Genomic DNA, 14,709 nt, shown 5'->3' with positions numbered 1-14,709 from the left:
ATCAATATACTGCTCAACTAACCAAGAAAAGAGAGAAGACTCAAATAAACAAGTGATCGGAAATGAAAAAGGAGACATTACAACTGATAACACAGAAATACGAAAGAACACAGACTACTATGAAAATCTCTACACTCACACTAGAAAATCTAGAAGAAAGGGATAAATCCCTGGAAACATAAAACTTTCTAAGGCTGAACTAGGAAATCCTAAAAAGACTAGAAATCCTAAAAAGACTAATAATGAGTAGTGCAATTAAATCAGTGAAAACAAATCTCCCAACAAGAACAAGAAGCCCAGGATCAGATGAATTCACAGTCAAATTCTACCATACATACAATGAAGAATTAGTACCAATTCTCCTGAAACTCTTCCAAAAAACATCGAGGAGGGACTCCTCCGTAACTCATTCTATGAAACCAGCATCACCTTGATATCAGGGAAGGATCCACAAAAGAACAAAAACTACAGACCAATATCTCTGACGAACACAGATGCAAAAATCCTCAACAAGATCCTAGCAAACCAAATCCAGCAGCACATCATAAAGATAATATACCACAATCAAGTGGGTTATATTGCAGGAATACAAAGATTGTTCAACACAAATAAATCAATAACTGTGATTCGCCACAAAAACAGAACTAAAAACAAAAACAGAACTAAAAACAAAAACTGTATGATCATCTCAACAGATGCAGAAAAAACACTTGATAAAATTCAGCATCTCTTCATGATTAAAAACAAAAAAACCCCAACCAAACAAAAACCAAACATAGGCCAGGTACATCAGCTCATGCCTGTAATCCCAGCACTTTGAGAGGCCAAGGCAGGTGGATCGCTTGAGCCCAGGAGTTCAAGGCCAGCCTGGGTAACATGGTGAAAACCCATCTCTACAAAAAATTCAAAAATTAGTGAGGCATGGTGGTCTGTGCTTGTAGTCCCAGTTACTCAGGAGGCTAAAGCAGGAGGATCACTTGAACCTGGGAGGTTGAGGCTACAGTGAGCCACGACTGTGCCACTGTACTTCAGCCTAGGTGACAGAGTGAGATCCTGTTTCAAACAAGCAAACAAACAAACAAAAAAACCTAAAAAATCTAGGTTCTCCTTGCATTGTTATAAAGAAATACCTGAGGCTGGGTAATTTATAAAGAAAAGAGGTTTAACTGGCTCATGGTTTTGCAAGCTGTACAGGAAGCATGGCACTGGCATTTATTTCTGGGAAGGCTTTTACTCACGGAGGAAGACGAAGCAGGAGCAGGCACATCACACAGTGAGAGTGGGAGCAAGAGAGAGTAGGGGTGGGGGTTGCCACACAGTCTTAAATAACCTGATTTCACAAGGACTCACTCATATGAGGACAGCACCAAGCCATGAGGTCTTTGCCCCCATGATCCAAACACATCCCACCAGGAACCACCTCCAATAATGAGGATTACATCTCAACATGAAATCTAGAAGGAAGATCCAAGCCATATCATAGGCATTGAAGGAATATACCTGAAAATAACAAAAACCATATGAAAAAAACCCACAGTCAACATCATAATGATTGGGGAAAAGTTGAAAGCACTCCTCTAAGATCTAGAACAAGACAAAGGATGCTTACTTTCACCACTCTTACTCAAAATAGTACTAACAGTCTTAGCCAGAGCAACCAGGAAAGAGAAAGAAATAAAGATATTCAAACTGGAAAAGAGGAACTCAAATTATCTGTTTGCTGATGTTACAATCTTATACCTAGAAAAGCCTAGAGATCCCTCCAAAAGGCTCTTAGATTTGATAAAAGAATTCATTAAAGTTTCAGAAAATCAATGCACAAAATCAGTAACATTTCTGTACACCAATAACAATCAAGCTGAGATACAAATCTAGAAGTAAATTCCATTGACAACAGCTACAAAAAAATTTAAATACCTGGGAATACAGTTAACCAAGGAGGTGAAAGATCTTTGCAAGGAAAACTTCAAAATACTGATGAAATACATTGCGGATGACACAAACAAATGGAAAAAAATATTCCATGCTCATGGATTGGAAGCATCAATGTCATTAAAATGACCATACTGCCCAAAGCAGTCTACACAGAGTCAATGTATTTCCTATAAAAATACCAATGTCTGTTTTCACAGAGTTAGAAAAAAAAAATCCTAAAATTCGTATGAGACCAAAAAAGACCCAAAACAGCCAACGCAATCCTAGGTAGAAAGAACAATACTGGAGGTATTGCATTACTTAACTTCAAATTATACTACAAGGCTATCGTAACCAAAACAGCATGGTACTGGTTTAAAAACAGACACACAGATCAATGAAACAGAACAGAAAACCAGAAATAAATGCACATACCTACAGCCTCCAGATCTTCAACAAAGTTGATAGAAACATACACTGAGAAAAGGACACCCTATTCAATAAATGTTGCTGGGAAAATTAGCCATATCAAGAAGAATGAAATTGGATTCATATCTCTCATCATTTACAAAATTAACTCAAGATGGATTAAAGAGAAGGAAGAAAATATGGATTAAAGACTTAAACGTAAGACCCGAAATTTTTAAAAGTGTAGAAGAAAACCTGGGAAGAACCTATCTGCTGATTGGCCTAGGCAAAGAATTCATGACTAAGACCTCGAAAGCAAATGCAACAAAAACAAAAATAGACAAATGGGACTTAATTAAACTACAAAGCTTCTGCACAGCAAAAGGAATAATCAACAGAGTGAAAAGACAACCTACAGAATGGGAGAAAATATTTGCAAACTATACATAAGACAAAGGACAAATATCCAGAATCTACAAGGAACTCAAACAACTCAACAGGAAAAAAACAAAAACAAAAACAAAAACAAAAACAAAAAAACACTTCATTAAAAAGTGAGCAAAGGCCATGAACAGATGTTTTTCAAAAGAAGACATACAAATGGCTAACAAACATATGAAAAAAAATGCTCAACATCACTAATCATCAGATAAATTAAAATTCAAACCACAATGCAATACCATCTCACACCAGTCAGAATGGCTATTAAAAAGTCAGAAAATAACAGATATTGGTGAGGATGTGGAAAAAAGAGGACACATATACACTACTGGTGGGAATGGAAATTAGTACAACCTGTATGACAAATGGTATGGAGATTTCTCAAAGAACTAAAAACAGAACTGCCATTCAATCCAGCAATCCTACTACTGGGTATCTACCCAAAGGAAAAATCATTATATCAAAGATACCTGTACTCATACATTTCTCGTAGATTTATTCACAATAGCAAAGATATGGAATCAACCTAAGTATCCACTGATGGATGACTGAATACAAAAAAATGGTGTATATATACACCATGAAATATTACTCAGCCATTAAAAAGAATGAAATTATGTCTTCTGCAGCAACATGGATAAAACTAGAGGATATTATCTTTTTTTTTTTTTTTTTGAGACGGAGTCTTGCGCTGTGTCACCCAGGCTGGAGTGCAGTGGCGCGATCTCGGCTCACTGCAAGCTCCGCCTCCCAGGTTCACGCCATTCTCCTGCCTCAGCCTCCGAGTAGCTGGGACTACAGGCGCCCGCCGCCACGCCCGGCTAGTTTTTTGTATTTTTAGTAGAGACGGGGTTTCACCATGTTAGCCAGGATGGTCTGGATCTCCTGACCTCGTGATCCACCCGCCTCGGCCTCCCAAAGTGCTGGGATTACAGGCTTGAGCCACCGCGCCCGGCCGAGGATATTATCTTAAGTAAAATAACTCAGAAAGTCAAATATTGCATACTGTCACTTATAAATAAGAAATAAATAATGTATACACATGGACATAGAGCATAGAATAATAGACACTGGAGACTCAGAAAGGTAAGAGGGTGAGAAGGGGTGAGGAATGAGAAATTAACTCATGGATACAATGTATACTATTCAGCTGATGGTTACACTAAAAGCCCCAGACTCCACTACTAGGAAACATATCCATGTAACAAAATGCACTTGGATCCCCTAAATGTATAAAAATAACACTATTCAGCCATTAAAAAAAATGAAATTGTCATTTGTGACAACATGGATGAACCTGGAAGATATTATGTTAAGTGAAATGAGCCAGACACAGAAAGACAAATACCACATGATCTCACTCATATGTGGAATCTAAAAAAGCTGATCTCACAGAAACAGAATAGAATAGTGGTTACTAGGGACTAGGGAGGGGATTGGGAATATGATGATGGGAAGAGAATGGTCGACAGGTACGAAGTTACAGTTAGATAGGAATAATAAATTCTGGTGTTACATTGCACAGTAGAGTGACTATAGTTAACAATAATGTATATTTGAAAATAGCTAGAAGAGTGGATTTTGAATATTCTCACCACAAAGAAATAAATGTTTGAGGCAATCAATGTGTTAGCTAATTACTCTGATTTGATGTGTCAATTAAAAATAAAACTTTCAAAAATCATCAAAAAAGTAAATAGATATGCTAAGTGAAAGAAGCCAGACATAAAAGTCACATACCTTACAACTCCACTTATTTGAAATTCTAGAAGAGGTAAAACTATAGTGAAAGAAAGCAGACAAGTTGCTGGGGTTGGGGGGTGGTGAACCATAAAGGGAATGATAGACATATTACTTGTTTTGACTGCGGTAGTGTTTCATAACTACACACATTTCCAACACATCAAGCTTCATACTTACATTTGATTAATTTTATTACATGTAAATTATACTTTAATAAAGTTAATTTTAAAAGTGAAAGAGAGAGACCTGAGAAGGTCTAGCCCTATTTAATCATTTAGGGGAAAACACACACACACACACACACACACACACACACACACACACACACACACACAAACTGTCTTTGAGTATACAAGATCACACAGTTGGCAAAACAGGACTAGAATCTAGTTCCATAAATAAAATCCAAAGCTCTTTATATCATATAAATTGCCACTATTTGGCAGTAGGGAGTGGTGGTGGTGGATGCTTATATTGGTAACTCAATACCTCCTGCTGGAATACAGATTTAAAACCCTTATTCTGAAACTTTGAAGAATTCATAAGGTTATATTAGGGAAGGCTATAATCAAAACACTGAGCAACAGATGTTCACTTTCTATCAGTAATATGCTCATTCATTTTATTCTGGCTATGTTTGCTTACCAAGTTAAATTTTTTACTATCAACCAGCATTCTATCCCTTTGATATACATCTATCAATTGGTCTCAATATTTGAAAAACAATGTAAAAAGTTTAATTCATGATTCTAATGTATTATGACTGTAGCTTATGCTAAATGCAAACAATACTTAGTTTTCTTTAAAAAATCACATTGAAGTGACTTATTTCAGGTAAATTCCTAACATAATTCCACAATTGTTTTTTCTTTTGAATGCTTTGATATTATTGACATTTCATACAAAAGTGGAGCAAAATATGAGTTCCCTTCTTTTTAGTATCATTTTATCACTCTCCTATTCATTTTTCTTAGCAATCTTCAATAACAGAAAAAAAAAAAAAGACGTTTATGGCTCCTTCAATTGCCAATTTTTCTTTTTGCTTTTGGTTTTCTGATTTTTCTGTACTGAGATGATGATGCTGTGTCTTAATTTTACTGAATAAAAAGAATGTCCTACTCTGCAGTCACTCTATTTGCCTTCCAGATCTGCATAGAGTTCTAGGATTAACACAACTTTTTCTGCTTACTTATTACAATGTAGTGCCTACCTGAGGATAGAAAACTGAAACAACAAATAATATGTTTTCAAAGATAAACAGTTGGCTTTTCTTTTACCCTCATATTCCTGATTAAGATCACCCTAGTCTGAATTTGCCAATGGAAAATGTCTAAGCTGCAAAAGATACCTGAGGCTAGATGTACAATTAGTAGTTGTTTCGTACATACCCTAGGTTGATTAAGATAATTAGAAACACACTCTAGGTTAATTAAGATAATTTTTAAAGGGTTAATCTTTTTCATCTTTGCAACTTCTCTCCCTCTGAAATAAAGGCATACACCTTAACCCATAATTCAATGTCTTGATGTAGGAAGTCTAAGCAACAGTATTTCGTAAGACACAAATTGCCACATTGCCGAAGCTTTAAATGAGATAACCACATATATTCTGCGTGTTGGGTAATATTTCATCTGCACAATGAACAAAAACTAGCTGAAGTTGGGATTTAAAAATTACTGTTAGCAAAATGACAGCTATTAGGAAAACAGATTTCTAAAAACTTAAAAGCAATTCTGACATACACTGCTTATTTACCATTACTTAAAACACAGTGTAAGGAAAGAAAATATTACCTATTTCTAACAAAACTATGTAGACAGAAAAAAAATTAGAACAGGAGTCCTTAGGCCACAATAAGACCCCTAAATATCACAGAACATAAAATTGTATAATTTAAAAGTTCAATTAAAGTTGAAAACAAAGTTATTTAAAACAACAGCACAGAATCTGTGCTATGAGAAAAAAAAAAATGATTGAAAGGAAGGGGGATGAGAAAGGTGAGAAAAGCACTACCAGACTCCTTACCCATTGTTGTTGGTGCTGGAGCTTCCTGATGGTATTTTCAGCTTGCTCCAGCTTAGCACTGGCCTCATCACTCTGCTGTTTGATGGTGGCCAACTCCCGTTTTATGAGGTAGTTTTCCTCAGCCTCCTGGGCTCTTGTCACTTGTCCCTTAGGACATAATTTTTTTGTGTGTAAAGCAATTTAGGATAGATTCAAGAAAGACTGCCTTTGTGAGGTTTAGTTATTTACTTTGACATGTTAAAAAAAAAAGTCACCTCAGCGAATAGAACAGCCTAGGTAATCATTAGCTAGCAGCTTGTTATTGCTCCAGCAAATTTTGGGAAACTAAATGAAAATTTCACCTGACAAGAACAATTCTTCTTTCAGTCAATAACAATTTAATTCATGCAATATTACTGAGTTGTACATGCAGGACTAAAATTTTCAATGAATAGTAGTTAATTTCACAGAATCCACTTATTGCCACTTTGAAATAAATACTTAAAAAAATAAGGTTAGCTTTAAAACGTGCAAAAATAAAACAAGATAACACTTTGTTATAAAAAATTAAATTTATACCCACATACACCACCCAAAAAATTATTTCTAGAAAAACGCATGTAAAATTGCATGCATTAAAATATGAATTTTGAGGTTTAGGACTTTCCTTAGAAGTTAGAGAAGATGTTTAAAAGAACTAAAACAAAACAAAAACTATACCTGTATCAATCTATCTGCCAAGGAAGCACTTTCCTACAAAAGGAAAAATTCAGATAGAAATATAAGAGAAAGAAATAAAAGTGATAAAATTAGGAAAAAAGAAACAAATATATGCAAATTCCATCTACTTTTCATTGCTAATTGAAATGGACATTTAAATTTTAAAACCATTTTTTACTGAATGTGTTTTTATTTTTAAACCTTAAGAAAAATATACAAAAACAAGGATAGGTGGTTGAAAATCATGTGTTTCCTGAAGATACCAAACACAAAGTCCAAGCGGTTTTTCATTACCTGCAACAAGCACAGTTTTCTGTTTGTTTGTTTGTTTGTTTAATAGAGACAGGGTCTCACCCAAGCTAGAATGCAATGGTATGATCACATAGCTCATTGTAACCACCAACTCCTCGGCTCAAGGAGTTTATCCTTCTGCTTCAGCCTCCTCAGCAGCTAGGACTACAGGTGTGTGCCACCATGCCCAGCTAGTTTTAAAATTTTTTGTAGAGATACAGTCTAGCCATGTTACCCAGGCCAGTCTTGAACTCCTGGCCTTACGCAATCCTCCTGCCTCAGCCTCCCAAAGTGTGGGGATCATAGGCGTGAGCCACTGCACTCAGCCAAATATTTCTTCTTCTTCTTGATGTATTTACATCTTTTAGACTTAATCCATATTGTCAACCCACTTATATGAAAGGGAGAAGGAATTTGAGTAAGCAATTCCACTTAAAAAGTGTGACAGCAATTTGTACAACAGCAACTTTCAAAGAAACAAAGCAAGGAAAATATGACAAATAAAATTAATGAGCTAAACTTAAACGTTAGCAATAACTGAGAAAGTATACCTTTTTATTACAGAATTCAATTGATACATAGTATTTATAGAATTCTAAGTGCTAAGTGACACACCTGGGCCATCTAAGCCAATAAAAAAAGGAACTTAATTTTCTAGAAGCAAAATCCAAACTTAACATTTTCTTACAGCCTTGTTATCATTCCGAAGGTTCGATGAAATACTATAATGCTTTCCCGGTTTAAACGTCTTACTCCAAAGATTAAAAAAAAAACAAAAACAAAAACACCAAGACGACGCGCATATTTGATTGTAAGCTAGATATTTAGTGGGAAAAAAGAGTATATAATTAAAACAACTTAAAAGCAAGCTCAATCTTCCTGTGGAGTCACCAAAAGTAGAATTATTCTCATAGCAACCCTAACATGATGACAGAAAAACAGGGAAACTATTTTTGACTTAATATGATGTATCTGCAATTATTATCCAACAAAGGCAGACATGTAATAAATATCCTGTCCTTATTATGCACTTCTATTTAATATGAAATCATCAAAACTTTTCAAACCAATGACAAATACTACAAAATATTCATATTTCCATTTATTTATTTCTTGAATATTTATCTGTAGATTTTCAGGGAAGATTTTAAGATCCTTGGCAATATGATGAGGGGTATGTTTAAATCTACTTAATCTCATCTCTAGTTAAAGAAAGAAAAAAGTGGTCAGGCATGGTGGCTCATGCTTGTAATCCCAGCACTTTGGGAGGCCGAGGCAGGCAGATCACAAGGTCAGGAGATCAAGACCATTCCTGGCCAACATGGTGAAACCCCGTCTCTACTAAAAATACAAAAATTAGCTAGGTGTGGTGGCGCACGCCTGTAATCCCAGCTACTTGGGAGGCTGAGGCAGGAGAATCGCTTGAACCTGGGAGGCGGAGCTTGCAGTGAGCCACGATTGAGCCACTGCACTCCAGCCTGGGCAACAAAGCGAGACTCTGTCTCAAAAAAATAAAATAAGAAAAAAGTACCAAAAGAGTGTGAATTCAGATGTCTTTCTTTTAATAAAACGAAATTCTTAAACCATACTTTTACTACTCAATTCATTCTTATAGCATCTGAAATGACTACAAAAGATTTTTCATCAGAAGCACAGTATGAAAAATAATGCAAAATTTCCATATTTGCCCAGTTATTCTGTATAAAACAGAAAATGTAACAAGTAGATACCAAAATAATTATAAGAACTAAAAGTTTATGCACAATTCCTTTGTGTTGAAAATCAATATAAGAGTGAATTTTTATGTAAGGAAGCAGTCAGTCACTTCAACTAAAAGCAATCCTAGGCCTTAAAGGAATCACCGCCACGTTCAATATGCTAGAAAGTCCAGGGCAACATTTGAAACTCATCTTTAAAATGCTATATTAGAATGGACTCCCAACTAAATTCTAAAAGAACATACTTTTTAGAAATTATGTGTAAAGAAAACAAATAGTATCAATATGTTACTCTTAATCTCAGTTAAAACTTGAATATTAAAGTTTAAGAACCACTACAACTGATCAATTTTTTATTAGTAACAAGTTATCTGGCTAAATAGTAAGGTAAGCAAGCTAAGCATTCAATACTACAACATAGGAGACATGTGCCAGAATTTTTGAGGATTTTTAATAAATATACAGAAAAAACACTAGGCATTCAACAGAAGCTTGCATAAGTAGTCACTTACTTTTTCTAATGTCTCGATGCGCTGTTTTAAAAGTCTATTTTCTGTGCGTAACCTCTGCCAAGAAAAAAAAATGTTTTATTTGCAAGCATTTTTGAGAGGAAAAAAAAGATTCCTAAATCACAGTCCTGAAAACGTACTACCTTTTATAAATAAGAAAGGAGTCTAAGGGATGATTACATTATCAAATGTCAAAGACTCAGAGTAAGAAGTACACAGAAGGCAGGGCACCATGGTTCACGCCTGTAATCCCAGCTCTTTGGGAGGCCAAGGCGGGCAGATGGCTTGAGTTCAGGAGTTCCAGATGAGCCTGAGCAACATGGTGAAAACTCGTCTCTGAAAACTACACACACACACACACACACACACACACACACACACACACACACACACACACACTTTAGCCAGGAATGGTGGTGATGAGCCTGGGCAACAGGGTGAAACCTTGTCTTTATGAAACACACACACACACACAAACACACGCACACATGCACACACGCACATACACACACACACACAATTTAGCCAGGAATGGTGGTGCAAGTCTGTCGTCCCAGCTACCTGGGAGGCTGAGGTGGGAGGCTGGGAGGTGGGGGCTGAGGTGGGGGCGGCGGAGGTTGTAGTGAGCTGAGATTGGACCACTGTACTCCAGCCTGGGTGATAGAGTGAAACCCTGTGTCCAAAAAAGGGAGGGGAGGGGAGGGGAGGGGAGGGGAGGGGAGGGGAGGGGAGGAGAAGGGAGGGGAAGGGAGGGGAAGGGAGGGGAGGGGAGGGGAGGGGAAAGGAGGGGAGGGGAGGGGAGGGGAGGGGAGGGGAGGGGTGGAGAAGGAAGGGGAGGGGAAGGGAGGGAAAGGGAGGGGAGAAGGAAAGGAAAGGAAAAAGGAAAAGGAAAGGAAAGAGATAAAGAGAAATAAATACACCACGGCAAAGGAAAAATCATATTCATCATTCCAGCTGTGATTAAATTTAAAATACACCCTACAGTACATACAGAAATAAGCTGTTTCGTTTCTATACTTACCATAATGACTCACAATCAAATATTTTCTTATGTGTTTTAACATCCTCATTAGAAAAGATTCTAACTTGCCTACCTCCAACAGAGCCTACCTATATAATCAATATTCAAATGTCAGTTGAATGAAGACACAGGAGATATAAAAAACGCACATTCATAGGCTAAACATCAAATTTTCCATTTAGGGCCTGGCTCAGTGGCTCACACCTGTAATCCACTTTGGGAGGCCAAAGGCAGGTGGATCACCTGAGCTTGAGTTCAAGACCAGCCTGGACAACATGGCAAAACCCTGTCTCTACAAAAAATATGAAAATTAGCTGGGCATAGGGGCATGTGCTTGTAGTCCTAGCTACTCAGGAGGCTCGGGTGAGGATGGCCTCAGCCCTGGAGGTGGAGGTTGCAGTGAGCCAGTATCACATTACAGCACTCCATCCTGGGCAACAGAGCAAGATCTTGTCTCAAATTTTTTTAAAAATGCCCATTTAGACTTCAACAGTCTCCATTTATAATATAGTATAGATGACGAGTTGCAAAATTCTGAAAATACAAATAATTTATTAATTTTTTCTGAGAAAACAGCTCCAATTACTAGCACTTTCTCATAGTTCAAAAAGTAAAACCAGATTTTTTAAAGAAACACTTTACCTAATTATTCAATGCCTGGTTCCCAAAAAGTTGTCTAATTACTGTCATCAAGTATTAAGTCCAAGTCACTCTACATTTTTAAAAAGTTATTTTTGCATATCCACCAATATAATTGCTTATTAATCCCCTTTAGAAGTTATCTTTTTCATTTTCAAATTCCTCAGATGTTGTCCCTTCATTCTGCCATCACTCAAATTTCAGTTTCAAGGTAATTGCTTTTTTTTTTTTTTTTTGAGACAGAGTCTTGCTCTGTCACCCAGGCTGGAATGCAGTGGTGCGATCTCAGCTCACTGCAACCTCTGCCTCCCGGGTTCAAGCGAATCTCCTGACTCAGTCTCCTGAGTAGCTGGAACTACAGGCGCATGCCACGATGCTCAGCTAATTTTTTGTATTTTTAGTACAGACGGGGTTTCACCGCATTAGCCAGGACGGTCTCGATCTCCTGACCTCGTGATCTGCCCGCCTCAGCCTCCCAAAATGCTGGGTTTACAGGCATGAGCCACTGCGCCCGGCCTCAAGGTAATCACTTACATTTTTGTACCAATTTGTTCCAGAACTCAATCAAGCCTTTTTCCAGCCCCACCTTCCTATAAATTTCTGCTGAAAAATGTCTGTCTCAGAAAATTCTTCCATCAATTCAACCTATTATTTTGCTAGTAAACGCTTAAATATGGTTTATTATAACATATAAAGTCTTAGGGCAGGGAAATGAGAGGCTCTATGAACTACTGCATCTTATTAAGTGGATCACAAATTGAAACAAATCTTAGAGTTATTACAAAGATACTTTGCAAATTAGATTCCCTGTTCTATTCACTACAATTCAGATGATCTGAAATGGACATTATGATATATAGGAAAGTTAATAACTAATCTCAGACAAAATAATAGCTTGAGAAGTAGAAAATGTTCTCATGGCTTGGCTCCTCCTACTGTGTGCAGCATAGTGGTCTACACAAATAAGCAATTATTAAATGCTGCTAAACTCTAGAGAGTCAAAGAAATAAATGGGATTCTCACCATGTTCTCAATCATACTACATCAACAAAAGGTAATGTTTTATCTCAAAAGACTCAGAAAACTAAGTTCCCACCAGACAACTGAGTGAACGAAGTTATGACAGAAATCATGCTAAAATAAAATTTAGAACTGAAAACACTCATCTGGATTTCCTTCCCCAACCCGCTTTAAGGCTTCTGAAATCTATTTCATTATAAATAAAAATCTAAATTGATTTTCTTCCACAGGCAACTAACCAAATGCTTAACACCATTTAAAAATAAATTACCACTTCCTCATTTGTATAACATTTACATCAGGAATTGATCAATAGAATAGACTTTTTCAGTTAATACAGACCATTTCAGGGTTTTTTTTTTTTTAAGTGTTTTTTTTGTTTGTTTATTTTATTTTTTTTGAGACGGAGTCTCGCTCTGTCACCCAGGCTAGAGTACAGTGGCATGATCTTGGCTCATTGCAAACTTCGCCTCCCGGGTTCACGCCATTCTCCTGCCTCAGCCTCCCGAGTAGCTGGGACTACAGATGCCCGCCACCACACCCGGCTGATTTTTTGAATTTTTAGTACAGACGGGGTTTCACCATGTTAGCCAGGGTGGTCTCGATCTTGTGATTCACCCGCCTCGGCCTCCCAAAGTGCTGGGATTACAGGCATGAGCCCTGTGCCTGGCCTCAGGGTTACTTTTAAGTTTCAAGTGTTACTGTATTTTTTTTTAACCGAATATAACAGTATTTTGGTAATTATAGCTTTGCAATCTGTTTTAATACCTGGTAGAGCTAATATCCCCCATTCTTATATTTGTTTATTATTCCCAAACCTCAAATACTAGTATATTAAAGTAGTTAAGAGACTAGGTTTTGAAGTTAGGCAGATTTAAGTTCAAATTCTCATTCTACAATTAACACTTGTATATGACATTCAATGTTTTAGAATCTCCATTTCTTCATCCAGAAATCAGAGTAATAAAACCTATAGGGAAATGAAAAATTAAATGAGATAGCATAGCAACTAATATATGCCAAATATTCAATGATAAGCACTGCCCACAATATTTTTGAAGTTAGGCGTGAATATTATTTTACTACTTTTGTCTATTTTTTAAATTATTCTTAAGTTTTTTATTGCTCTGGAATTTTACAAGGAATTAAATTTCACTGAATTTGAGGGCCAGGTACAATGGTTTACAGCTGTAATCCCAGAACTTTGGGAGGCCAAGGCAGGTGTATCACTTGAGGCCAGAAGTTCGAGACCAGCCTGGTCAACATGGTGAAACACTGTCTCTACTAAAAATACAAAAATCAGCCTGGCGTGGTGGCGCATGCCTGTAATCCCAGCTACTTAGGAGGCTGAGGCAGGAGAACCGCTTGAATCCGGGAGGTGAAGGTTGCAGTGAGCCAAGACCGTACCACTGCACTCCAGCCTGGGTGACAGAGCAAGGCTCTGTCTCAAAAAAAAAAAAAAAAAAAATCACTGGGAAATTCATATCTTTATATAACATGGAGCTATTTTTGTCTATCTTTAGTTTTCTTTTTAAAATGTCTGTGTGTAAAGTTTTCCAGTGTTTGTTAGGTCCTGTTCTATTTTTCATTTAGGTTACTCCTGGATATACTTTTATTTTTATTTCAAATGGAACTTCTTCTTCCAGGATATTTTTGAACTGTTTATTGATAATACATAGAAAAGTTAATAACTAAAATCTACCACCTGATTGATTCTCAATAATTCTTCAATATCTTCCTCACATTTTCTAGAATAGAGTGCTTCCTAAACTTTAAAGTGAAAACCACAAAGAGGAAGATACCTAGATACAGCTACATAAAAATGTTTGTCTTGTACACTGAAAAAGAAAATAGAGACAATATTTTGACCTACCAAATTAGAAAAAAAGAGGACTAAAAGTGAGAGTAAGAATGAAATACTTAGTGTTGGCAAAGTAGTCATGAAATGGAAACTTGTTGCTAAGACAAACATACCATGGACACATTCTTTAGGAAATTTATATACTACACAGTAAAAGTCTTTAAAGTGCTAATATCCTATAACTTATTAAATCTACTTTTTACAACTGGCTATGGAAATAATAATAAGAGACAAAAAACCTTGTTATATACAAAGATGTTAGCCATTAGCATTAAATAATGAAAAACTAAAAGCAACCTTAATATCCTGAAATAGGATAATCTCGTTTCAAATAACCCACTCTTCAATCACCATTTCCTATTCTTTCCAGCTTACTCAGTTTACAAAGTAACCCAACCCCAACAATTGTTCTCACTGAGA

General features: G+C 36.6%; 1 protein-coding gene across 14 annotated transcripts in view; it reads right to left on the bottom strand.

Annotated features, from left to right (window-relative positions):
• Nucleotides 1-14,709, bottom strand: part of EVI5 (ecotropic viral integration site 5) — a 271,149-nt gene that overhangs the window by 135,578 nt on the left and 120,862 nt on the right. For 8 of the 14 annotated variants that reach the window (XM_045367267.3, XM_045367270.3, XM_074001598.1 and 5 more), the window contains 3 exons: nt 9,752-9,805; nt 7,231-7,263; nt 6,532-6,678 (listed from right to left, as the gene is read on the bottom strand). In XM_045367267.3, the coding sequence (XP_045223202.1) occupies nt 6,532-6,678; nt 7,231-7,263; nt 9,752-9,805 (234 nt within the window). The remainder of the gene's footprint in view (nt 1-6,531; nt 6,679-7,230; nt 7,264-9,751; nt 9,806-14,709) is intronic. The other 6 variants (XM_074001609.1, XM_074001618.1, XM_065518680.2 and 3 more) reach the window with 2 other exon arrangements.

The sequence above is a fragment of the Macaca fascicularis genome, chromosome 1, assembly GCF_037993035.2.
Source record: "Macaca fascicularis isolate 582-1 chromosome 1, T2T-MFA8v1.1".
Taxonomy (NCBI): domain Eukaryota; kingdom Metazoa; phylum Chordata; class Mammalia; order Primates; family Cercopithecidae; genus Macaca; species Macaca fascicularis.
The sequence above is the reverse complement of the archived record's forward strand: the minus strand, read 5'-3'. Positions and strand labels throughout refer to the sequence as shown.